Consider the following 26,394-nt stretch of genomic DNA (forward strand, 5'->3'; position numbering starts at 1 on the left):
CCCCCCTTTAATTATTACTTAGTAGAGAATAGGTAAATGGGGAGATGGAAGTGTTAGAATCTTACCCAGGTGAGAACTGTACTGTACTGTACTTCATAAGTGGATAAAAGATTTTATTTCTAAGGACTTTGCTAAAGAACATTTTAATGAAGTTAATTTTTAAGAGTTTTTGCAAAACCACAGATATTTTTAAACTCATCTAATCCAACTTCATTTTATAGATGAGCTATTTCAGTCGCCATGTGGTTTACCTACCATGTCAGAGCAGAACTATTTCACTCCAAGTAACTTGAATATTTATCTTGTCACCACATGTTTTATGTGTTGTTGTTGTTTTTAACTTAAAAATTACACCAAACCCCCTTGGGTTGAGTTCAGGACATACTTTCTTAGAGATTCTATGTCAAGTGAATAGTACATTATCAAAGTTTATTTTAGAAGAATGAAATATTTTATGTTACTATCAGAAGATTAGTACCAGAAACATATCTCACGTCTGTATGCTTTTAAACACAAGTAAGGCAATGTTTTAGGGCAACTGATGTAGTCCTTGTACTACTTTTCATCATCCAAAATAATTGGTATCCATGGGAACATTCTGAACCAGTCAGCTAACCACATTAGCTCATCTCACATGAGTTAATACAAAATGAGGTTTTGGATGCTCTTGGTTAGTTAATTGAAATGATGCAAGTTCTTTTGAACTTACCACTAGTATTTGTTTTTCTAGATTTTGTGTGTAAATGTTTTCTTATAAAGAATAAAAAAGAATAAGCTTTTGCTTGATTTTTTTCCCTCCCACTTCTCATTATGTAATGCTTTTTAGCTAAGGCTCCTAAAGTAAGGTTTTTTTGTTTTTTTTTTCTAGCTCTTTTTAAGATTTTCCTCTTCATCACTTGTTGTAGCTCTTTGATTATGATGTGCATAATCAAAACCTGGTAGTTCTGTTTGGAGTTTGTTGAGCTTCTTTTTTTTTTTTTTTTTTTTTTTTTTCTATTTTTTTTTTTTCATTTTTTCTGAAGCTGGAAATGGGGAGAGACAGTCAGACAGACTCCCGCATGCGCCCGACCGGGATCCACCCGGCACGCCCACCAGGGGCGACGCTCTGCCCACCAGGGGGCGATAATCTGCCCATCCTGGGCGTCGCCATGTTGCGACCAGAGCCACTCTAGCGCCTGGGGCAGAGGCCACAGAGCCATCCCCAGCGCCCGGGCCATCTTTGCTCCAATGGAGCCTTGGCTGCGGGAGGGGAAGAGAGAGACAGAGAGGAAAGCGCGGCGGAGGGGTGGAGAAGCAAATGGGCGCTTCTCCTGTGTGCCCTGGCCGGGAATCGAACCCGGGTCCTCTGCACGCTAGGCCGACGCTCTACCGCTGAGCCAACCGGCCAGGGCTGTTGAGCTTCTTGGATCTGGTTTTCTTCAAAAAATTTCAGCCTTGTTTTTTCAGACTTTTATTCTGTGTCTTTCTTTTCTTATTGTAGACTCCAGTAACGCATACATGTGTCACACTGCTTGATACAGCCCATAGATGACTGGTGTCCTGTCCTTTTCATCTCCGCTTTTTTCTCTTGATTCTTGTAGATATTTCTGTTGCTAAATCTTCAAGTTCACTGATCTTTTCTTCTGCTCTGTCTTATCTGTTTTTAATCCTGTCCAAAGTACTTTTTATTTCAGGTGTATTTTTTATCTCCATAGGTTTCACTTGAGTCATTTCTGGTATGTTTCTATTGATTTTTCTACTGGCTTGGGCCATATCTTCCTATTTCTTTAGTCATTTTTGATAGACATTGTGAAATTTATTTGTGAATACTTAGGGTACTAGACTTTTCCTTTGAATAATGTTGAACTTTGTTCTGACATGTAATTAAGTTACCAAGTTACTTAAATGGAATGTAAACAAATATTTCCAACAAGTGTGAATACCTTCTTGACTTAAGTAAATCCTAAGCAAGTATTAAATATATACCTTTACCTTTGTGTAATGCCTGTCCTCACATTTATTTTAATTATGAATTATGTCGTATTTTTTCCTACTTCCTTTTCTGTGATACATAATAAATAAGGAGGGGTGAAATGTATTATGTTTTATCTTATTGTGATGTATTGTTTATGACAGTATTCATTTTCACTTCCATGTGATTCTTTTTTTTAACTTTACTCCAGATCTATTTATATCCTCAGCTTCTCTAGAATTATTATAGGGATTTATTTCTCTACACTTATTTGGGGAGTGCAGCTGAAAGAATTTTTTCCATGCGTAGAGAAAATGCTTGTCCACAGTTGGAGGACAGTACCAAATAAATATATTTTTCTGTTTCTTCAAAATAAAGTCTTTATAAAATAAAAGTTAAGTAAATTTTTATTAAATGTGCTTTATTAGACTTTTTATCTGTTAAAACACAAGACTTGCTTCTATGTAGATTCGACTAGTGATATTCAAAATACATTTTCCTGCCCTGAAATCATGACTGTCGGGGGCTTGCCCTGTGGAGACTTGGCCCGCTGAGCTTGGACATTTTCAGTCCCTTTTCAGAAATCCTCTTTCCCTTTCATTTTGTATCTTTTTCCTCATTCATCCACATGATCCTACTGGAATCAAGTAAAACCTGCCATCTTATATGGCTGTTGATATTTTAGTATTTTCTGTTATTTCCATTATTTTGATTAATTTTTGAATCTTCATACCTGAACTTCCTGAAATATATTACAATGTTAACCTTAAAAGTTCTGAATTAGTCTTGTTAGTCTGAGAAAGAGGAAGTCGTGTGTGTAGCCACGTGCTGAGTAAGGCTAGGCCCTGTCTCCTGCCTCTGAGGTCACTCAATGTTCCTCCTCACGCAGAGGGTGTGTGCTGCTTCTTTCCTCTATCCTGGTGTTCCTTTTGTGTGGCCTCACTGTACTTGACTAAATGTGCTATAGCTTCCTAGTGATGACCATTCTAATAGGTGACATCTGTCACTGTGGAAAACACTGAATGGCTCTGAGCACTGTGCTGGAAACCTGGGGATATAAAACTAATAAAAAAAATACAGCGCCCTCTCGTATCACTGGCTATATCTTAGGGGGAAATTTAAGGAAAAAAAGTTATAATATTGAATTTGAAAGATCTTAGAAACTGTTAAATATATGAAAATGGCTTGCAGTCCGATTTCATGCTGAACTCAAAGGCAAACTTAAGTTAGGCAGATGGTTAAAGAACTTGGGTTCTCTCTGTGGGTGGTGAGTGCAGCGACTTCCAAGGCCTGTAATGTGAGTAGTAGCAATCATTCAGCAAAGCCTCACTCTATTATTACTCCTCCATTAAGCATGCATTATTGGATTTAACCCTTCTGGTATGGAGTCTCGATATTTATTATTCTTATTTTATAAATGTGCGATATGGAGTTTTAAATAACTTGACCAAGGCCACACAGCTACTTACTTAGGCGGGATTTGAACCGAAGTCCCTCACACCACAAAGCCTTTGCTGTGAGCCATCCCAAAACCTGTGCTAGTAACCACCAGAACAGGTGGAAGTGAAGAGCAGCCTGGCATTCTAGTGTGTCCTTTCATCAGCCAGTCAGCGAGTTTGCAGTAAGTCTAGAAGCAATTGATAGACGGAATTTCAGGTTAATCTATATGTTGAGACTTAAATAATAAGTGAGCCTAAGGGAATAGGTACATTTAAAACTTATTTCTACATTTTCTCATTGTTTAATTTGTTTTATTTAGCTTTTAGGGTATTTCACTTTTATGTCTCAGTGTGTGTGCACATATGTGTGGGTATGTACATTAATATACCTGGTATGGGCTTATCTGATTCAAATCAGTTTTTGACCTGTCAAAGGGATTTTTTACACATTTCAGTACTGTAAATTTGTATAATTCTGTGGCATTTTTATTTTATTTTATTTATTTATTTTTTCTGAAGCTGGAAACAGGGAGAGACAGTCGGACAGACTCCCGCATGCGCCCGACCGGGATCCACCCGGCACGCCCACCATGGGGCGACGCTCTGCCCACCAGGGAGCGATGCTCTGCCCCTCCGGGGCGTCGCCATGTTGTGACCAGAGCCACTCTAGTGCCTGGGGCAGAGGCCACAGAGTCATCCCCAGGCCCGGGCGGGCCATCTTTGCTCCAATGGAGCCTTGGCTGCGGGAGGGGAAGGGAGAGACAGAGAGGAAGGCGCAGCGGAGGGGTGGAGAAGCAAAATGGGCGCTTCTCCTGTGTGCCCTGGCCGGGAATCGAACCCGGGTCCTCCTCACGCAAGGCCGACGCTCTACCGCTGAGCCAACCGGCCAGGGCCTATAATATTTTTTAAAGACAGTTTATTTCTGAAGTTTTGTCAGTCTGGTTTTATAATATGGTATCATACATTTTAGACCAGTTTTTCATTTTTCCTTATGATTTTGAAATAGTTTTGATTTTTATATCAGAATATAAACTGCTAAGAAAAAAACTAGATATATCATGGGTATAGTTTGACATTCTGTTTATAAAGTATACAGTATATTTTATAGAGAATATTCAGAATGGTGTAGACCAGGGGTCCCCAAACTACGGCCCACGGGCCACATGCGGCCCCCTGAGGTCATTTATCCGGCCCCCGCTGCACTTCCGGAAGGGGCACCTCTTTCATTGGTGGTCAATGAAAGGAGCACATTGACCATCTCATTAGCCAAAAGCAGGCCCATAGTTCCCATTGAAATACTGGTCAGTTTCTTGATTTAAATTTACTTGTTTTTTATTTTAAATATTGTATTTGTTCCCGTCTTGTTTTTTTTACTTTAAAATAAGATATGTGCAGTGTGCATAGGGATTTGTTCATAGTTTTTTTTATAGTCCGGCCCTCCAACGGTCTGAGGGACAGTGAACTGGCCCCTGTGTAAAAAGTTTGAGGACCCCTGGTGTAGACATAAGTATTTGAAATAACTTGATGAATGATTCCTTCTAGTTTGCTGTTTTGGGAGGTATTTGTTCTCAGTGATATCGTTAGATTTTATTTTGTTAGCTTTGCAAAAATAGAACTTTATTATTTGAGCAGTTGGCTGGGGACAAAGAGCTGGTAGGAAATGTGTGCAGAGAGTAGATTTAGGAGGAATTGCATTTTGAAGGCGAAGAGAAGCTAATTTCTTCCTGCTCTTGCCTGGCATCCTTTGCCCTCCCTCTGCGCCCCCCAGACCCCTGACCTCCCCTCCCCCTGTGCCCCCCAGGCCCCTGACCTCTGCACTGCAGTGTGTCAGAGAGCCAGGGGAGGTGACCGCTTTGTGTCACCTGTACTCTGTGTGTGTCTGGTGAAGTGCCTCTCTGCTTTCTGCCGTGCGTGCTGGGAGAGGCGCTCTGCAGCCCCGAGCAGGGCTGTGCTTGCCGCTCACCGGGTGAGCTCGTCCTCCCGCCCGTCCATCCGTCCGCCCACCCATCCATCCATCCGTCCGTCCATCCGTCTGTGGCCAGCACGCAAGTGCTTTATTAGTTCTGCCTGACTTGCATCTGTTAGCTCTTTTTTCCTTAATCTGTAAGTTTATAGTTTTAAACTTTACATACATTAGGAAGAATTCTACAAATGCATCTGTTCTGTGCTCTTTTTTTCCCTTAATCTGTAAGTTTTTACTTTTAAACTTGACATACATTAGGAAGAATTCTACAAATGCATCTGTTAGTTCTGTGCTCTTTTTTTTCTTAATCTGTAAGTTTTTAGTTTTAAACTTTACATACATTAGGAAGAATTCTACAAACAACAGAAACGGCACTTTACTTCTGCTGCTGGTAAGAGCAGCCGCGGTCAGGCGTTGCTTCCTTTGAGTGGAAGAGAAGTTCGTGTGAGTTTGCACAAACACGGATTGCAGGATTACAGTGCAGAGGAGACGTGTCCATACAGAAGTTGTACAAAAGGTTCTTAGAAGAAATCTTAAGCCTGACCAGGCGGTGGCGCAGTGGATAGAGCGTCAGACTGGGATGTGGAGGATCCAGGTTCGAGACCCCTAGGTCGCCAGCTTGAGCATGGGCTCATCTGGCTTGAGCAAAAAAGCTCACCAGCTTAGACCCAAGGTCGCTGGCTCGAGCAAGGGGTTACTCGGTCTGCTGAAGGCCCACGGTCAAGGCACATATGAGAAAGCAATCAATGAACAACTAAGGTGTCGCAACGAAAAACTGATGATTGATGCTTCTCATCTCTCTCCGTTTCTGTCTGTCTGTCCCTATCTATCCCTCTCTCTCTGACTCTCTCTCTGTCCCTGTTTAAAAAAAAAACTTAAGTTGTTTAAATTTGAGTTCACATGCTACGTTCCTGACTATTTTCTCTGCTTACCGTCTTTCCCAGGCAAGAGTGCACGCTGGGACATGCCACTTGTCGGCACTCTGAATCCGACGCAGAGTTCTCCGATGAGATCAACACAGAGAACCTTTACGGCACCTCTCCCCCCAGCACCCCTCGGCAGATGAAGCGCATGTCCACCAAGCACCAGAGGAACAATGTCGGGAGGCCTGCCAGTCGCTCCAGTTTGAAAGGTCTGTCTTATACTTGAAAAGATATGGGCCCTGGCTGGTTGGCTCAGTGGAAGAGCATCAGCCCAACATGTGGATGTCCTGGGTTCGATTTTCAGTCAGGGCACACAAGAGAAGCATCCATCTGCTTCTCCACCCCTCTCCCTGTTGCTTCTCTCTCTCTCTCTTCTTCTCCTACAGCCATGATTCGATTGGAGTGAGTTGGCCCCAGGCGCTGAGGATGGCTCCATGGCCTCCACCTCAGGTGCTAAGAAGAGCTTGATTGTTGAGCAACAGAGCAACAGCTCAGATGGGCAGAGCATTGACCCCTAGTGGGCATGCTGGGTGGATTCTGGTTGGGGTGCACGCGGGAGTCTGTCTCTCTGCCTCCTGTGCTCTCACCAAATTAAAAAAAAAAAAAAAAAGAAAAGAAAATATACCCCTGAGAGGGCATGGCACTTCTGGTCCATAATCTTTATATTACCACATAACCAATGACTGATCTTTGCTGCCATAGTGTTAGTTATTCCTTTTAATTTTAACTGTGATTTTGATGCTGCTTTTACATTTAATTAAAAAATTTTCACCATTAGCTTATTGTTAGTAAAGGAGAAAGTAATTCTCCTGAGATAGAAAGGTTTTTCCTGAGTACTTGTTCAAGTCATCTGTGTTCCCTTGAGTGCAGAGGAGCCTGGAGGCTGTGGGGCGAGTGCGCGTGCTCACGCGGTGTGGCTGCGGGCGCGTGGGGCTAGCGCGGTGTGGCTGCAGGCGCGCGGGGCGAGTGCGCGTGCTCTCGCGGTGTGGCTGCGGGCGCGTGGGGCGAGTGCGCGTGCTCACGCGGTGTGGCTGCGGGCGCGTGGGGCGAGTGCGCGTGCTCACGCGGTGTGGCTGCGGGCGCGTGGGGCGAGTGCGCGTGCTCTCGTGGTGTGGCTGCGGGCGCGTGGGGAGAGTGCGCGTGCTCACGCGGTGTGGCTGCGGGCGCGTGGGGCGAGTGCGCGTGCTCACGCGGTGTGGCTGCGGGCGCGTGGGGCGAGTGCGCGTGCTCACGCGGTGTGGCTGCGGGCGCGTGGGGCGAGTGCGCGTGCTCACGCGGTGTGGCTGCGGGCGCGTGGGGCGAGTGCGCGTGCTCACGCGGTGTGGCTGCGGGCGCGTGGGGCGAGTGCGCGTGCTCACGCGGTGTGGCTGCGGGCGCGTGGGGCGAGTGCGCGTGCTCACGCGGTGTGGCTGCGGGCGCGTGGGGCGAGTGCGCGTGCTCACGCGGTGTGGCTGCGGGCGCGTGGGGCGAGTGCGCGTGCTCACGCGGTGTGGCTGCGGGCGCGTGGGGTTAGTGCGCGTGCTCACGCGGTGTGGCTGCGGGCGCGTGGGGAGAGTGTGCGTGCTCACGCGGTGTGGCTGCGGGTGTGTGGGGCAGAGCGCCGTCTTCACCCTTCGAGTCTCATAGGCTGCAGTGTCTGCCTTCTGTCTTCAGGCGTGCCAGAGGAGGTGGGCTGTCGGGCCAGGCAGAGCCAGCCGGCTTTCCCACGGGTCCCTGGGGTGCCTGAGACCTGTGCACACTGCCAGTGACTGGGATGCTGCCCTTGGCATACAGGGTCCTCTTCCTCGCTTAGCACAGAGCCTGGGGGTACCCTACACCTCATAACCATTGACAGATAACGTGCTCTGCTTGTCTTTTTGTTTAGACACCCACAGCTCCGGGAAGCCGAGAGTGTTTTCCATTTTCATTTCCTTCTTCCTCCTAGCACACCACAGCTGTTCTCTTCTGAGCTAGACAACCAGTCATGCTGACCTGCTGCCTCCTTGGGCCTTGGTCTTTGTCGTGGAGCCTCAGGTCACTGGAGTCTGGGGTATTAGAATTTCCCTGCCAGTTTCCGCAAACCACTTGTCCTAAAACTGACGGCATAGCCTCCCGGAATTCATCCATCTGTTACTGCACAAGACAGGGTTTCATTTTCTGTCTCCTCTGAGAAGTGTTCCCTGTCACATGCTCTCCACACCGGCATCAGACCCATTCCCGACCCTCCCTTTCTGAGTCCCTGTTACTCCTCTCTTGTCAGCCAGATTCCCCTTCCCACAGTTTTCCACACGTGAACACTCGTGGTTGACAGGTTCCCTCTGTGTCCCTATTGTAGCCCTTCTTCAGGAAGGGAGGGCAAGCTTGGCCGATGGTGGCACAGTGGATAGAGTGTTGACCTGGGACTCTGAAGTCTCAGGTTCAAAACCCCAAGGTCATTGGCTTGAGCGCAGGCTCATCTGGCTTGAGTATGGGGTCACCAGCTTGAGCCCAAGGTCTCTGGCTTGAGCACGGGGTCACTTGCTCTGCTGTATAGCCCACCGGTCAAGGCACATATGAGAAGCAATCAATGAACAACTAAAGTGCTACAACTTTGAGTTGATGCTTCTCATCTCCCTCATTTCCTGTCTGTCTCCTCTCTGTCTCCTCTTCTCTCACTCTCTCTCCAAAAAAAAAGAAGGAAGGAAAGCAAGAGAAATGGATGTTATTGTACTTGTTTGCTTGAGTGAAACCTTATCCAAGGTGGAGTTCCTAAGTGTAGCTTGTCTTCTCTTAGGGAAGATGATTTTTTTACTTTCTTTTCAAACTTTATTTGCCATAGAATGTTAAAGTGTAGCCTGTACTTACCTACTTTGGAAATTAATAACTTACCATTGCAATTTCTCACCTTTAAAATCAATCCTATCCATTTTCTCAGGAATTTTTCAAAGGCTCTTCGAAGTCCCTCGTCTCCCGCAGGACCACGGAGCAGTGTCTGCTCGGTCGGTGGCGGTCAGCACGTGTTTGCCCTGTGAGGACGCAGCGGCACCTCGGCTTTTGTCCCCCGTGGGCTCACGGTGCTGCAGGACAGGGGTCGAGAGCACGGTTTCCCCAGTTTGTAGATTGGGAAACTAGGTTTCAAAGCAGCTTCTGTGAGGCCGGGAGGCTTGAGCCACTGGCAGGACGGAGTTCAGAGCTGGACCTCCTCGTGCACAGTCTGGGCTTTCCCCCGGGCAAGCAGCAGGGGCTCGGCATCTCTGCGACCTGGGCGCCTGCACCTCCTTCCCTAACAGTCAGACCCCTGTCCTTCTGGGCTGCGTGGGGGTGGGAGAGGGAAGGCCCTCTCTTTTCCTCCTCAACTTCTTTCAGTCATTTATTTCATAACATTACAGAAGTTTAGTTTTGGAAGGAGTCTCAGAGACCACTTACTCCATTCTTCCTTTTTCCAGTTGCAGAAACAAATGCCCGTAATCTGACTTGTAGCTAAGACCTGATACACCAAAACGCTTGATAGCTTATTCTTTCTTGCAAACGATGACATGCTTACTGTAGGAATTTAGGAGATACAGACAAGAAGGGGGAAGCTGTGAGGTGGCTTCTGACCCAGCCAGGCAATGACACAACGGCTGCTGTCCCCGTTTGTCTGGCCGCACAGGGCCGGCCGTGTTCCGTGGGGGGCGCGGCAGCAGCACAGGGCACTGGCACGGCCCCGCCCCGGCCTCGGCCAGGCCCCTGGAGGTGCGGCTTCTCGTGGTTGGAGAGATGGGCTCCCCCCGCCCCGTCCGTGGGAACAAGAATCCCTGAAGGACGGACTGTAAGGACACGGACAGGTGACGGGGCACTGAGTGCTGAAAGGGCGTGAAAGGAACTGTTAACACTTTTTTTTTTTTTAAGTGATGGTAGATTGTAGCCATTGTCATGAACGGATTATGTGGATATATTAGTAGTTAGACTCACTGTTCTAGCCAGACTCTTTTCTTTTCTGCCTTTGTCTTTTTATGCTCTTCTCTGGCTTAAAATACCCACTTGCCAGGCCCTGGCCAGTTGGCTCAGTCAGTTAGAACATTGTCCCGAAACTCCAAGGTTGCACGTTTGATTCCTGGTCAGGGTACATACAGGAGGCAACCAGTGAGTGCAGGACTGAGTGGAACAACAGATGACTGCTTCTCTCTCTCTCTCTCTCTCTCTCTCTCTCTCTCTCCCTCTCCCCTTACTTATTCCTCCCTTTCTCTTCCTTCCCCCCTTTTTCTCTCCCTCTCTCTTCCTTCCCTCCATTTCCTCTCCCTCCCCCACACCTTCCCTCTTTCCCTTCCTCTGTCTCTAAAATCAATCAATTAATAAAAATACCCTCTTGCCTTCGTCCCTGCCCTTCGTTAAGCGGAATTCATTCTTCAAGGCCCTTGGTCAAGTACTTGTTCTGACACAAAGCCTCTGCAGATTAGTTAGCCCACTGTAGTCTGTATTTTATGGCACTCAGCTCCTTAACCTTCAGTCCGTCTGGGCTGCCGTGAGCATCCTGACATGCAGGTTGGGGTCCCTGTCCTGACATCTGTCTACCCATCTGTGTTTAGTGGTGATCTTTATCACAGTGATGTGAAGATTATGACAAGCTCTGTAAAGCCCTTACTTTGAAAATGACGGGATTGAGTAAAACACTATTTCCCAAAATGTGGTGGCCTGGGGGGTGGGCCCAGGAATCTGAATTTTAGCAAGAAGCAAAATGATTTCTCATGGTCACTGAAATGTGAGATCCTTAGCCCCCCCAGATTGCTGACATTGACAGTCCAGTACGTCGTTGGGCGGATGAGCCCCCCACATTGGAAGGTGAAGAGTAGCCATGTATCTGTGCTTTCTTTCTCCCTGAGAGCTGGAGGAGGTCCCGGTGTGGAATTGGACAGTGCACGTGTGGGAGAACAGAAGAATTGCCAGGACTTGATAACAAATACGTTTTATACGTATTCCAAAGAGCCATTTATAGGTGTGAGTGGTGCGGAATTCAGTTGATTGTCTTACATCTGTTTAAACACGTGAAGAAATCACTCACCACTTGGTTGCTTCTGGTTTTATTATAAACATTCTTTTTATTTTTCTTTTCTTTTATTTGGTAGACTTACTGGTGATTGGCCCAAGGAAAAAGTTAACTACTCTGGAGGTTTCCTTTAACCATACCACCAATTTGCACCATTTAATTTATAGCCATGTGGGAGACCAGATGTCCCCGTTAGTCTGACTAGAGCTGTTAGAAACTAATTTTGTAGGACTTTAATTAGAATTTGTTATGTAAAACATTCTGCATACTTCTGATCTATTCTCCTTTTCATAAGCTGTTTGTATTTGACTTTTTGTTAATTGCAGAGGGATTTAGTATTAACAAAAAACTAAACAAACCTGCCATTAGTAATGGGCTACTTATTTATTTATTAAGACCTTTTAATAAAAGCTTCTTAGTGGTGCCAGAGCAGGTAGATGCAAAGTGCGGGGCAGTCACTGTGTCGAAGCACACGGGCCTCTCTCCCTGACACCCTCCCCTGCTCAGACCTCCGACAGATCCTCAGGAAGGACTCAGAGGTGTTCCCTAAACCGCTTCTGTGAGCTCTGCCACACTGTTCTCGCCCTTTTCACTTTCAGCATATGGTATATATTTTTTTCATAATAACAGCCTGAAAATAGCATTATGTGTAAATATCAGTTTTTTTGAAAATATTGAGACTAGCACCAGCTTCGTGTTTTGGAGTAATATATACTATGATGTTTATGTTTTAATAGAGAAAGTGACCGCATCGAACCAGCCCGCACACAGAGACACTGGAAAGGCCGGGGAGAGCGGGGAGGAGCACAGCTACAAGCAGGAGAAGAAGGTGCGGGCGGCTCTGAGGACCACGGAGCGCGACCACAAGAAGAACGTGCAGTGCTCCTTCATGCTGGACTCCGTGGGTGGCTCTCTGCCCAAAAAGCCGATCCCCGACGTGGATCTCAATAAGCCTTACCTCAGCCTGGGCTGCAGCAACGCCAAGCTGCCGGTGTCCGTGCCCCTGCCCATAGCGAGGACTGCCCGCCAGACCTCCCGGACCGACTGTCCCGCCGATCGCCTCAAGTTCTTTGAAACCCTGCGGCTCCTACTAAAGCTGACCTCGGTCTCCAAGAAGAAGGACAGGGAGCAGAGAGGACAGGAGAACACATCTGCTTTCTGGTTCAACCGGTCGAATGAACTGATCTGGTTGGAGCTGCAGGCCTGGCACGCGGGGCGGACCATTAACGACCAGGACCTCTTTCTGTACACGGCCCGGCAAGCCATCCCGGACATCATCAACGAGATCCTGACTTTCAAGGTGAACTATGGGAGCTTCGCCTTCGTTAGCAACGGAGCGGGATTGAACGGGGCCCCGGGGGCGGGGCCGTGCGGACCCCCTCCCGGAGCGCGGGCTGCGGGCTGCCCCACCTACCACGAGCATCTGCGGCGGCAGCGCGTGTCCTTCGAGCAGGTGAGACGGGTCATGGAGCTGCTGGAGTACATAGAAGCACTTTACCCGTCGCTGCAGGCCCTGCAGAAGGACTACGAGAAGTACGCCGCCAAGGACTTCCAGGGCAGGGTGCAGGCGCTCTGTCTGTGGCTGAACGTCACCAAGGACCTGAACCAGAAGCTGAGGATTATGGGCACGGTTCTGGGCATCAAGAACTTGTCAGACATTGGCTGGCCGGTGTTTGAAATCCCTTCCCCGCGGTCGTCCGGGGGCCACGAGCCCGAAGAGGGGGACGATGACACCGAAGGGGAACTGAAGGAGCTGGAAAGTAGCTCGGACGAGAGTGAGGGGGAACGGGGCTCGGACCTGAGGGGGCCGGAAGCCAGGGCGCCCACGGACAGCGCCTTCCACGCCCCGCCGCAGGGTGGCGCGGCTTGGGCGCTCGAGAGGCTGGAGCCCGAGGACGAGGCCGTGGGCTGGGGGGTGCCGGAGGGCAGCGCGGAAGCCAGCTTCGGCAGACACTGCCCGACCTCTATCTATAGACCCTTTGTAGACAAAGCACTGAAGCAGATGGGGTTGAGGAAGTTAATTCTGAGACTTCACAAGCTGATGGACGGTTCCTTGCAAAGGGCTCGGATGGCGCTGGTGAAGAGGGACTGTCCAGTGGAGGTAGGTCTCCATCAGACGTCTCGTCCTGAGTTCCCGTGTTGTGAATCCCAGTGTGTTGTGTTGGTTATTACGTGCTTCCTTTCATAGGCTTGCTATTTTTAAGGCATACATGGCAGTTATTAAAAAATGGTAGAGTTAAACATTTTTATAAAGTGCTGTGATAAGAGGGAAAAAGTATTTCTGAAAACTGGACAAAATTTAGTGAATCAAGTATAAGGTGGTGGGTGGAGGAGAAAAATGCTGGATAAATACAGCATAGAGGAGGACAGGCTACGTATAAATAAAGAGGGAAGAAAGCCACAATCATGGGTGACCACAAGCTGAATGTGAGTCCGTAAAGAAGTCAACACGATGCTAACATATTTTTAAGTGAATGCGGCATCCAAGGTCATGGATAGATTGGTCTTTCTCCAGCCTTTGCAGTAGCTTACTCCTTTTCTGAGGAGCGTGTCCAGCTGTGGTCATGGTGTTAATGAGATGTGCATTGTAGAGGAACGTGAGCATGAGCAAAGGGTTAGGGTGTACACTGTGTGGTAGGGGTTAGCGTGGGTGATGGAGATCTAAGGGAAGTCTTCCTTATTTTCAAATGCGTGATCCGACTCATGATTTCTGTGAAAGGAGTATGCCCCCTAGAGGAAGTGGTTTGAAATTGGGTTTAATTGAATATTTAGTTTTGACAGCTTGACACCTCAGAAATTCTTTCTTGCCAAGGGCGGTAGAACTAAGGTGCCAGCCTGCTGGGCGTTGTTCTTGAGGAAGGGACTACAGCGATTTCTCTGTGGTGCGTGTGCACGGTCATTCGGCTGGAAGCGAAGGACCCCGACCTTTGAGATCCTTCTGTGTGTGGCTGCACTGTCAAGTTTCCGTGGCTATATGCAGGTGTGGTGTTTGTTTTTTAACTTCAGTTTTACAGAACTGAAAAAAACTTTTTTTTAAACTCATGGTCAAATCATGAACCCCCAGGAAGAGTAGTGAAGCATTCACACACTATAGCAAGATGTTTGCAAAATGAGTAGCTACTTTGTAGCTGTTTTAACCCTGAATGATTTTTTTTGTACATCTTTTTATTTATTTATTTTTAGAGCAAATGAGTTTTTTCTTTTAGTCCGTGAATAACTATTTCATAATAAGATTTTATTACAATGCAGGTTTCAAAATCAGTATAGCAAAACTAGACCTGTCATAAGGACTTGTGATATGGTTCAGATAGGGAATGACTTACTCTGGCCTAAGGTTCTGGCTGGAGTGGTTCACTTCCAATGCGGACCTGCGTGGGTAAGACGGGTGATGGTTAATTTTTATTGTGAAGGACTGATTTTGAAGTAATATGAATGAAGAAGCCGTATTAGCACGTCTCTGATTCAGTGGTTCTCATCGGAGAGGGACTGATGGTGTGGTGGTGGGGGCTCCAGGAGGTGTGTATGTCCACGCTTCTTAAAACTGCTCACATGCTGTCCCCCACATCTTGTGGCCGTGACCCAACTGCTATCAGGAGAGGTACATGTGCAGTATATGGGTACATGGCCTGGGTTTGATTTCTCTAGTCTTTATACTAAGTATGTCGGAGAAAGTCACAGTTTTGAAGTCCTCAAGTGACTGGATTCCATTCCTTGACACAGGTCTTTCTCACCACATAACCTTGTAAACGCCTTAGTCTTTCTGGCCTTAGGTCTTCATGTCTGTAAAATGGGCACTATGCCTTCCTACCTACCTCACAGGGTTGTTGTGAGGCTGTATAAGACATTTGTGTAAAGAGTAAAATGCTATAGAAGTCAGATATCAACTGTTACTTTTTTAATTTTTTTTATTTTTTGCATTTTTCTGAAGCTGGAAACAGGGAGAGACAGTCAGACAGACTCCCGCATGCGCCCGACCGGGATCCACCCGGCACGCCCACCAGGGGGCGACGCTCTGCCCACCAGGGGGCGATGCTCTGCCCCTCCTGGGTGTCGACATGTTGCTACCCTCCTGGGTGTCACCATGTTGCGACCAGAGCCACTCTAGCGCCTGGGGCAGAGGCCACAGAGCCATCCCCAGTGCCCGGGCCATCCTTGCTCCAATGGAGCCTTGGCTGCGGGAGGGGAAGAGAGAGACAGAGAGGAAAGCGTGGCGGAGGGGTGGAGAAGCAAATGGGCGCTTCTCCTATGTGCCCTGGCCGGGAATCGAACCCGGGTCCTCCGCACCCTAGGCCGATGCTCTACCGCTGAGCCAACCGGCCAGGGCCCTCAACTGTTATTTTTTTAAAGAAGTTTTGTTAAAGTTTTCCTCCCTTGAAGCTGTCAGTCAGTATGGGCTAATTAATTACTAAATAATTTTGTATTTTAAGGGCATATTGAACAGTGCATAATCTTTTAGGTTTGAAAATGATTTTATTCTTGTTAGAAACATCTTGTATCTTCTAGTTTGCACTGTTGTTTATGGTTCGTGGGATAGTAGTAACCAATATAGGTGAAGGTTTTGTACAGAAGAAGAAACATACAATACTTGATTTTTTGGTCTATCTTTATATTATTCCTTGTGATTAAGTTACTTGCAACTACAGTTCATAAATAACATGATCTTATACTTAATTCCCCTTGGCTTGTAAGCATGCTTCCTAAACAATTTTCCTCTAAGATTTTGTTAGTGGATTTTAAAACCTTTAAATGGAAAAAATTGCAACTAGTGATACTAAAAAATCTATTTGCAGTTTGTCTTATTAGTGTGACTGCCATAAATAGCCTTAATGTTCAAAATTAGGTAACATTGTAGTTCCCTGGTTTCTATAAATCCTGTTCCTAGGACACGTTTCTAATCACATGGGCGGGTTCATTTTGTAAGGTAGTTGTGGGGATCTTGAAAATACTTCTGTAGAGTAATAGCTGTAAAATAAGAGAGACTCAGGCCGTCACATAAAACATATTTACGTCTGAGTAACTGAACTGACACTGCAATCCCAAGTTTTATTCCTGTTAGCAAGGACACGTAATAACGCATGGGGCACAAAGTGAGGGCTCACAGACAGAGCTCACTTTCTCCTCCTCTTTTGGGCCCAAACAATCCAGGTTCTATCTCACACTCATCTGTCCCTGGTTTTTCTATTCCGATGGGATTTAGAGCATCCTGGGAGCTCTTGGTTCCTGCTCAGCCCTCCCACGTTGCTGTAATCAAAGTTCCTCTGCTCTCAGCTTGGTTAGTGCAAGTTTGAGGAATGAATGTGCCTGATATTGATATCGTAGTAACATGTGCTGGTGTCCCTTTGTGGTGGAGGTCCCCTCGCCTCCACACCCTGCTGCTCCTCCACTGGATACTGCTTTTATAGTGACCCTTCCGCCCTCCTTAGAACTTAGTGGGAATTGTCTCAGCAGTCCGGTAGTTTCCAGGTACCCTTCCGCCCTCCTTAGAACTTAGTGGGAATTGTCTCAGCCAGGGGTCCCCAAACTACGGCCCGCGGGTCGCATGCGGCCCCCTGAGGCCATTTATCCGGCCCCCGCCGCACTTCCGGAAGGGGCACCTTTTTCATTGGTGGTCAGTGAGAGGAGCATAGTTCCCATTGAAATACTGGTCAGTTTGTTGATTTAAATTTACTTGTTCTTTATTTTAAATATTGTATTTGTTCCTGTTTTGTTTTTTTACTTTAAAATAAGATATGTGCAGTGTGCATAGGTATTTGTTCATAGGTTTTTTTATAGTCCGGCCCTCCAACGGTCTGAGGGACAGTGAACTGGCCCCCTGTGTAAAAAGTTTGGGGACCCCTGACTCTCAGCTGTCCGGTAGTTTCCAGGTACCCTTCCCAATAGTTTTTGCAGCAAAAGGTGAGTTTTGTTATATTATTTACAATTTTAGTTTAAAACAAGCCTAACCTGTGGTGGTGCAGTGGATAAAGTATCGACCTGGAATGCTGAGGGTCGCCAGTTTAAAACCCTGGGCTTGCCCGGTCGAGGCGCATACGAGAAGCAACTACTATGAGCTGATGCCTCCTGTCCTCCGCCATCCCTTTCTTACTGTCCTCTCTCTAAAATCAATAAATAAAATCTTTAAAAATAAGTTTAGATTAAAACAAGAGACCATGTAAACATATATAAAAGATTTATCTTTTTTATTTATTTATTTTTTTTATTTTTTCATTTTTAGAGAGGAGAGAGAGAGGGAGAGAGAGAAACATAGAGAGAGAAGGGGGAAGAGCTGAAAGCATCAACTCCCATATGTGCCTTGACTAGGCAAGCCCAGGGTTTTGGGCCGGCGACCTCAGCATTTCTAGGTCGACGCTTTATCCACTGTGCTACCACAGGTCAGGCTAAAAGATTTATCTTAATGTCAGAACTACCCCTAGGCAGTTGCGTCCTCTTTATTGAATAAACGTGTAATCGTGGAGTCATTTCAGATTTATAGAAGACTTGCGGCCCTGGCCGGTTAGCTCAGCGGTAGAGCGTCGGCCTGGTGTGCGGGGGACCCGGGTTCGATTCCCGGCCAGGGCACATACGAGAAGCGCCCATTTGCTTCTCCACCCCCACCCCCTCCTTCCTCTCTGTCTCTCTCTTCCCCTCCCTCAGCCAAGGCTCCATTGGAGCAAAGATAGCCCGGGCGCTGGGGATGGCTCCTTGGCCTCTGCCCCAGGCGCTAGAGTGAGTGGCTCTGGTCACCGCAGAGCGACGCCCCGGAGGGGCAGAGCATCGCCCCCTGGTGGGCGGAGCGTCGCCCCTGGTGGGTGTGCCGGGTGGATCCCGGTCGGGCGCATGTGGGAGTCTGTCTGACTGTCTCTCCCTGTTTCCAGCTTCAGAAAAAGAAAAAAAAAAAAAAAAAAAAAAAAAGAAGACGACTTGCAGAGATAGCACAGAGCTTCGTGTGCTCCGCCTCCAGCTTCCTCTCACACTGAAGTCTTACATAGCAGTTCCAGTGGTCACAGTCAACATAGTGACATTGGTACAAAGTACGGTTAACTGTAGATATTGTTTGGATTTGTTTTCCCACCAATGTCCCTTTTTCTCTTCCATGATCTAATCGAGGACGCCGTTCTGCCTTTGGTCGACCTGTCTTCCCTCTCTCCTCTGACTGTGAGGGTTTCTGTCTCTTCCTGTTTTTCACAGACCTGGGTGGCTTACAGAATGTCCTTGAATCTAGTTTTGTGTGTTGTTTTCTCATGGCTAGACTTGGGTGATGGGCCTGGGCTTGAGTGCCACAGAGCTGAAGTGCCCCATGACATATTATTATTATTGGTGATATTAACCTGGTCACTTGGTTAAGGTGGTGTCTGCCAGGTTCCTCCCCAAGTGACCCTTTCCATGTTCTGTTCTTTGGAAGTGAGTCCCTCAGTACAACCCACTCTTAAGGGGGGATGGGCATTAGTGTCCACATCCAGAAATGAGGATGGCTACATGTATTACTTGGAATTCTGTGCAGAAGAGTTGCCTCCCTGTTCCCGTTGATTCAGTGTGAACTCCTAGTTTTTACTTTGCATTATAATCCAATACTATTGTTATTTATTTGGTTGCTCAGATTGTTTCTGCGTTAGTCACTGGCATTCTTTCAGTTGACTTCTGTGTCCTGTAGACAAGCCCCCATCTTTCTGTGGGTGGTTTTCCCTTTCGTTTGCTTTGGAGCATTTTTATTTTGTGACGTCAGCTTCTGTTTTCTCTGTCCCGGTCCTGAAATCAGCTGTTTCTCTGAGGAGCTCTGCTTGCTTTATTGGAGAATGGTATTTAGAAGTGAAGAGTGGGGCATTGGATGTGTTTGTAACTCCTGAGCTGTCGTTGCTTGTAGGGCCTCTGAGGGATGGAATCAGAAGATGGAGGTGTGTCTTCTGTCCCGTGCATGTGCATAGGTCTGTATTAACTCTGTGTGTGTGTGTCTGTGTGCGCGTGCGTGTATGTGTTAAAAATAAGCATGAGTGCATCCTGGTGCCCCTGGCTCTAACCCAGTGCTACAAGTTTCTTCTGGCCTTCCTCCTTTGCTGTGAGTAACTTACTTCCACAGTGAGAAGCCCAAGTCCCAATTCTGCAGCTTATTTACATATTTGTGCAACCCGAGTATACATGTAAAGTAGTTGCAGAATTGCTCAGCAGTACCCGTGTGTAGTAAACTTACCAACTAGAGGACAGTGTATACTTTCATTCTCTTTGTCTTGAGCCTTACAGAACAGTTTTCTGAAGTTAGCCGGTTGTACCTTCTTACCCGCTTCAGTGAGGATGCGTCATACCTTTGTAATACAGTTGGAGTCACTGGTCTCCGTCTGCGTCCTGTCCTGGGATGTCCCAGTGTCCCAGTTGCTTTTAAATTTGCATACTGTCAAGTATGTACTTTGCATTGTCAAATCTTGTCAGTTATGTGCATTTAAAATGTTAAATACTCATAAGATATTTGAGCCATAAATTCTGATATGGTTACTTGGTGCTCCTTCCTTTTTGGTTTGCCTTATGAAATTTATATATTTTCAGAAGAAGAGATAAATTCATATTTTAATGTAATATACAGAAAAAATTAGCTGTCTGACTTTGCATATATGCCATGTATATTCCTTTAAGTTCTAGGAGGATGTTTGGTAATTCTCTTAATTACTTTCTTTTGAATGAGAAGTGACTACGTAATTATTCAGTATTATAGGTTCAGTGGCCAGTGATAGATCCTTTGTCTTTGGGTCTAACAATAACGATGCTAATTTTTTCTGTAAGCACAAGAAACCCTGAAGAGGTTGTCCTTTACATGCAGGGTGGACAGCGCATGCGGAAATTAGGATGTGCGTCTGTAATAGCAGCAGCTGCCACCATGAGCCAGACACAACAACTGAGCGCGGTGGCGTTTTTATTTCTGTGTTTTGCAGATACGGAGAGTAGATGACTTGGCCCAAATCACAGGAGCTGTAGATTGTTTTAAAGTTATGTGGCTAGATAGAAATCTTTGCCTGTTATGGGAAACTAAAGTGTGTGTTAATTTAAATGCCAAAATATGTGTTGAACATAAAAGAATGTGATTGGGGAGACTAGTTGTGTTCCCTGAATGACAGGGAGCATAAATACGAGTGACATTTTATTAGTTGGTGACTTTTTAAGTTGAAGAATCGTTGAGATTTTCAAATTGTGACAGCTTCAGTTTTCTCAAGAAAAGAAGGCAAGGTCTTTGCATATGCTGGTCGCATGCTGTTGCCAGAGATTGAGGAACACTGAGAAAGCTCCAAGCCCCATGTCTTACGGGGAAAAGGTGCAGTGAATGAGCAGCACCAGAAAAAAATGGGCAAAAGAATTCGTTGGTTTTTATGTTTATGTAAGTGGGCTACCTGGTGTTCTTGACTTTCAATAATTTCCTGGTTTTCTTAGTTGAGAGGTAGTTGTGAATAATACTGTATATAACCTTAAAAGTAAGTGTCCTGATCATTTTATTAAAAAATATATGATAAAAAAGATGAACTTGATTCTATTTCTACTATACTTTTTTGACAAAAATACTACAATTTGGGTTTAGTTCTTTTACAGTTTTCTAATACTTTTAGAACTTTCCGGGTTTATGTTGAAATGTTTAATTCTTCTCAAGATTGTTTTTGCTGTAAAATTACAATTTTTGCAGGTTTGTCCGCAAATTATAGAGAATAACAGTTTGTCACTGCAGCCTCGTGTGTGCTCTTTTAACCTCTGACCAATGTCGCCCAGTTTTCAGAAGTCCCGGATCCCATGTGGGGCTCAGACTACGTGCAGCTGTCCCAGTCGCTGCCGTCCCCCGAGCAGAGGTGCAGCAGCGTGGCCTGGGAGGAGCTCAGGGCCATGGACCTGCCCTCGTTCGAGCCCGCCTTCCTGGTCCTCTGCCGGGTCCTCCTCAACGTCATCCACGAGTGCCTGAAGCTGCGGCTGGAGCAGAGGCCCGCCGGGGAGCCGTCCCTCCTGAGCATCAAGCAGGTCCGTCCCGGAGTCTTCTCAAGCCACCCAGCGATGATTCTGTTGTTCTGTAGGCTCGTCATTTTTATTTTGAGGACTTTTCCCCCCTGCATGTTGCAGATAGTGAAAAATGAGTGCATGTTCCGTTTTCAGGCTGCTCCGTTTGGGGTAACGGAGCTGTTCTTTCCCTGCAGTCCTCACAGGGACGATTGTGGGCCAGCCTTTCCGCTGCTCACTCCCTTGTGACGCTGTGATGATGACACGACCCTCTGTATGCTGTCAGTGTCAGTCTTGACGGAGAACTGAAGTTCTTTACACGTATCTTTTTCATTCTCTTTTAGCTGCACATAAACAGATGTCTCTAGCCTGCAGAGGAGAGGTGTGAGGACTTGTTCTTGCGTAGGCAGTCATGTGGTGTGAACAGCACAGCTTCTGCTGCCGCAGGTCCTGGTTGGGATGGGACTTCGCGCTAGCAGCAGCTGTGCAGCAGAGCGAGTGCTGATGCTTTATGATACTGCCAGGTGCCATTCACCGTGTAAAATAAACATGTTTAGATTGTGAAGAATAAAAGTTAGGTTGTTTTGAAAACTGCAGGTCCATCCCTTAGAGACTGAAGGGTGAGAGCTCCTTGGCTCTGCGTGACCGGGCAGAGCACGGGGGGAGTGCAGGCTGGAGGACGGGCGTGGGACAGGGACAGGAGGACAGGACCGGGCAGAGCACGGGGGAAGTGCAGGCTGGAGGACGGGCGTGGGACAGGGACAAGGACAGGAGGACAGGACCGGGCAGAGCACGGGGGGAGTGCAGGCTGGAGGACGGGCATGGGACAGGGACAGGGACAGGAGGACAGGACCGGGCAGAGCACGGGGGGAGTGCAGGCTGGAGGACAGGCATGGGACAGGGACAGGGACAGGAGGACAGGACCGGGCAGAGCACGGGGGGAGTGCAGGCTGGAGGACGGGCGTGGGACAGGGACAGGGACAGGAGGACAGGACCGGGCAGAGCACGGGGGGAGTGCAGGCTGGAGGACAGGCATGGGACAGGGACAGGGACAGGAGGACAGGACCGGGCAGAGCACGGGGGGAGTGCAGGCTGGAGGACAGGCATGGGACAGGGACAGGAGGACACGACCGGGCAGAGCACGGGGGAGGGCAGGCTGGAGGACAGGCATGGGACAGGGACAGGAGGACAGGACCGGGCAGAGCACGGGGGGAGGGCAGGCTGGAGGACGGGCGTGGGACAGGGACAGGGACAGGAGGACACGACCGGGCAGAGCACGGGGGGAGGGCAGGCTGGAGGACAGGCATGGGACAGGGACAGGAGGACACGACCGGGCAGAGCACGGGGGAGGGCAGGCTGGAGGACGGGCGTGGGACAGGGACAGGGACAGGACCGGGCAGAGCACGGGGGGAGGGCAGGCTGGAGGACGGGCGTGGGACAGGGACAGGGACAGGAGGACACGACCGGGCAGAGCACGGGGGGAGGGCAGGCTGGAGGACAGGCATGGGACAGGGACAGGGACAGGAGGACAGGACCGGGCAGAGCACGGGGGGAGTGCAGGCTGGAGGACGGGCGTGGGACAGGGACAGGGACAGGAGGACAGGACCGGGCAGAGCACGGGGGGAGTGCAGGCTGGAGGACGGGCATGGGACAGGGACAGGGACAGGAGGACAGGACCGGGCAGAGCACGGGGGGAGTGCAGGCTGGAGGACGGGCGTGGGACAGGGACAGGGACAGGAGGACAGGACCGGGCAGAGCACGGGGGAAGTGCAGGCTGGAGGACGGGCGTGGGACAGGGACAGGGACAGGAGGACAGGACCGGGCAGAGCACGGGGGGAGTGCAGGCTGGAGGACGGGCGTGGGACAGGGACAGGGACAGGAGGACACGACCGGGCAGAGCACGGGGGGAGGGCAGGCTGGAGGACAGGCATGGGACAGGGACAGGAGGACACAACCGGGCAGAGCACGGGGGAGGGCAGGCTGGAGGACAGGCATGGGACAGGGACAGGGACAGGAGGACAGGACCGGGCAGAGCACGGGGGGAGGGCAGGCTGGAGGACAGGCATGGGACAGGGACAGGGACAGGAGGACAGGACCGGGCAGAGCACGGGGGGGAGTGCAGGCTGGAGGACGGGCGTGGGACAGGGACAGGAGGACTTGGGTTTGTGAGGAGTCGGTGACCGGTGGAGGTGAAAGTGATGCCTGCACCTGCTTGTCAGCCCTGCAGTTCCCACCTGGCTCCAGCCACAGCTCTGCCCCCGCATCCTCTCGCCTTCTCAGCTCCTCGGGTCTAGTCGGCATCCTTGCTCGTCATGTGTCCTCTGTGTCGCGGGGGTCATTTAGGAAGTTTTGAGTAAAATCTTGCTTCCCTTTCCCACAAAACAAATACTTCAGGAATATAACCTGGTGAAACAAGGTGGGGTTTACTTTTTGCTATGGGTCTATTGTAAGGATTAAAGAGTAATTTTTGTCAAAACATTTTTAAAATGAAAGAAATGACTTAGATTAATGTAGCATTACTGGAGTAAATCTAAAATAGAAATTTTGGCTTTATTGCAGTTTGAAGAGTCAGTTTTAAGTTCATAAGTGACATCTTTCAAATAGAAATTTGTCTATATAATCTGAATAGAACACTTGTTTGTTTTTTTTAAGAGAGACAGAGCGAGAGGAGAGAGATGAGAAGCATCAACGTATCAACTTGTAGCTCTGTCACTTCAGTTGTTCATTGATTGCTTCTCATATGTGATTTGACCAGGGGGCTCAAATGGAGCCAGTGACCCCTTGCTCAAGCCAGCAACCTTGGGCTTTAAGCCAGCGACCTTTGTGCTCAAGCCAGCAACTGTGGGATCATGTCTGTGATCTCATGTTCAAGCCGGCGACCCTGTGTTCAAGCTGGCGACCTTGGGGTCTTGAATCTGGGACCTCAGTGTCCCAGGTCAGCACTCTGTCCACTGCATCACCACTGGTCAGTCAGTGGAACACTTTTTTTTTTTTTGTATTTTTCTGAAGCTGGAAACGGGGAGAGACAGACAGACTCCCGCATGCGCCCAACCGGGATCCACCCGGCACACCCACCAGGGGGTGACGCTCTGCCCACCAGGGGCGATGCTCTGCCCCTCCGGGGCGTCGCTCTGTTGCGACCAGAGCCACTCTAGCGCCTGGGGCAGAAGCCAAGGAGCCATCCCCAGCGCCCGGGCCATCTTTGCTCCAATGGAGCCTTGGCTGTAGGAGGGGAAGAGAGAGACAGAGAGGAAGGAGAGGGGGAGGGGTGGAGAAGCAGATGGGCGTTTCTCCTGTGTGCCCTGGCCGGGAATTGAACCCGGGACTTCTGCACGCCAGGCCGACGCTCTACCACTGAGCCAACCGGCCAGGGCTGGAACACTTTTTAATAGACTTAACTGTAGCCTTTTCTTATTGTAGTAATTATTTTTCAAACATATTAAAGGGAAATTTTTATTTGTAAAAGCAATTCTTGTTTATTTTAGAAAATTTGAAAAGTACAGAAAAATGATTAAAAAATGAAAGTTATGTAATTATCCTGCCACTGAGAGATAACCACTGTAGCTTTTTGGGGAATTTCCATTCATTTATTTTCCTCTACAAACATTTTAAAATGTATACATACAAGTTTAAAAATAATCTGTATGTATGTGAGTACCCATCAATATTTTTCAGAACGATATTAAGTTGGTGCAGTATTGCTCTGCTATACAAGTGCATCATAATTTAATACTGTTTTGAATAATATTTTGATAAATATGTTTGTTTATAATGTTTAGTCTGCTTCTCTGAGGATTTGAGTGTCAAACGGAAAAGAGGATCAGTAGTCATATGTTTTTGGATTCTAGGAAGTTGTGCCAGTAGCAGCACTGAGGTTCCTTGTGTGTCTCACTGATCCACGTTGGAGCCGTGTCACCGCGGCCTCGGGCCCGTGGTCCTTGTGGCTCGGGGCCTTGTGGGCGTGTCTAGCATCTGGCTGACGGGAGGGCCGGCACGCGCCCCTCCTTCCCGCCTGCCCTCCTCTCTAGTGTTACCTCTGGGCCTGCATATCGGGGCACGCTTGTCCTGTTGTGTCCTTGTCCGTTTTGATTTCCATTGATTTTACCAGATTAACTGTAGGTTTGTTTGTGTGAAACAAACACTGTTCAAGTGTTTTGAGGGAAAAGGCTACAAATCACAGTAGGTAAACTCCACTGAATTACTACAAAGGCCACCTTCCTCTGTGCAAGTCCATTTGAATCTTCATTATGGTTAAAAGTGACCAGTTTCATGAGATTTTTCTTTTGTACACCTTGTCTAGTAATGTAAACTAGTAGAAAAATGTCCTTTTTCCTAGGGAATTGGTTTTCTGTGCAGATTAATTTGTAGGAGGGTCTACTTCAGCTCAGGTCTAGCCCCTGTGACATTTTCTCTGCGTTCCTGCTCTAATACTGAGTCCTTTATTTTCACACTTTGTTTTTATTCGGTTGAGACTACTAAGATACTCGTGTAAGGGTCTGAGGAACACGAGTTTTTCAGGGGCGGGGTTCTGTTCTTCCGAGTTTCCTGAGGCCGTAAGCGGGAACTGGGGAATGCGACGCAGGGTTGGGTCAGAGCGTGGGCCATGACCGTCCTCGCCCCTGTCCCCGCAGCTGGTGCGCGAGTGCAAGGAGGTGCTGAAGGGCGGCCTCCTGATGAAGCAGTACTACCAGTTCATGCTGCACGGTGTCCGGGGCGGCCTGGAGACGGCCGGCTGCAACATCGACGCCTTCGAGGAGGACCTGCAGGAGATGCTCATGGTGAGGCGCTGGCTCACGGCGTGTGCGCCGATGTGTCACAGACTCTCTCGTAGTGTATCTCGTGTGCTGTTTGCTTGTGGGTCTGTAGCAGAATGCCCCGAAATGAAGTCACAGTCTGTCCTGCTGTAGCGAGTCGCTGTCGTCAGCCGTGTCAGTAGCGTCAGGGGTGCACAGGGACCTTGCCCGACCTGGGCTATGGTAAGGACCCTGCAGAGCTCAGTCTGAGCAGTGGGGCGAGCTGGCTGCACCCTGAGCAATGAGTGTTGGGGTGCAGTCTGCTGCCCTGTGAGCAAGCCCTGGACGTGGGCGCCAGCGCGCGCCGGGCACTTCAGGGGTCTTACTGCGGCGAGGAGGCGGAACCTTACAGACGCGGGGAGGCACCTGAGGACCCGCCCTGTTCAAGCATCGCAGTTGATG

At 48.3% G+C, this 26,394-nt stretch overlaps 1 protein-coding gene and 2 non-coding genes across 8 annotated transcripts in view; 1 reads left to right on the top strand and 2 right to left on the bottom strand.

Annotated features, from left to right (window-relative positions):
- MAP3K4 (mitogen-activated protein kinase kinase kinase 4) overlaps nucleotides 1-26,394 on the top strand; it is a 94,392-nt gene that overhangs the window by 25,221 nt on the left and 42,777 nt on the right. For all 6 annotated transcript variants that reach the window (XM_066247872.1, XM_066247876.1, XM_066247873.1 and 3 more), the window contains exons 2-5: nucleotides 6,298-6,485; nucleotides 11,998-13,361; nucleotides 20,981-21,223; nucleotides 25,831-25,977. In XM_066247872.1, the coding sequence (XP_066103969.1) occupies nucleotides 6,298-6,485; nucleotides 11,998-13,361; nucleotides 20,981-21,223; nucleotides 25,831-25,977 (1,942 nt within the window). The remainder of the gene's footprint in view (nucleotides 1-6,297; nucleotides 6,486-11,997; nucleotides 13,362-20,980; nucleotides 21,224-25,830; nucleotides 25,978-26,394) is intronic.
- Nucleotides 4,208-4,283, bottom strand: TRNAA-UGC (transfer RNA alanine (anticodon UGC)). The gene has a single exon. It is a non-coding gene; the product is annotated as a tRNA-Ala (tRNA).
- Nucleotides 15,509-15,584, bottom strand: TRNAP-AGG (transfer RNA proline (anticodon AGG)). Its single transcript has one exon. It is a non-coding gene; the product is annotated as a tRNA-Pro (tRNA).

This window comes from Saccopteryx bilineata, chromosome 12 (assembly GCF_036850765.1).
Source record: "Saccopteryx bilineata isolate mSacBil1 chromosome 12, mSacBil1_pri_phased_curated, whole genome shotgun sequence".
Taxonomy (NCBI): Eukaryota; Metazoa; Chordata; class Mammalia; order Chiroptera; family Emballonuridae; genus Saccopteryx; species Saccopteryx bilineata.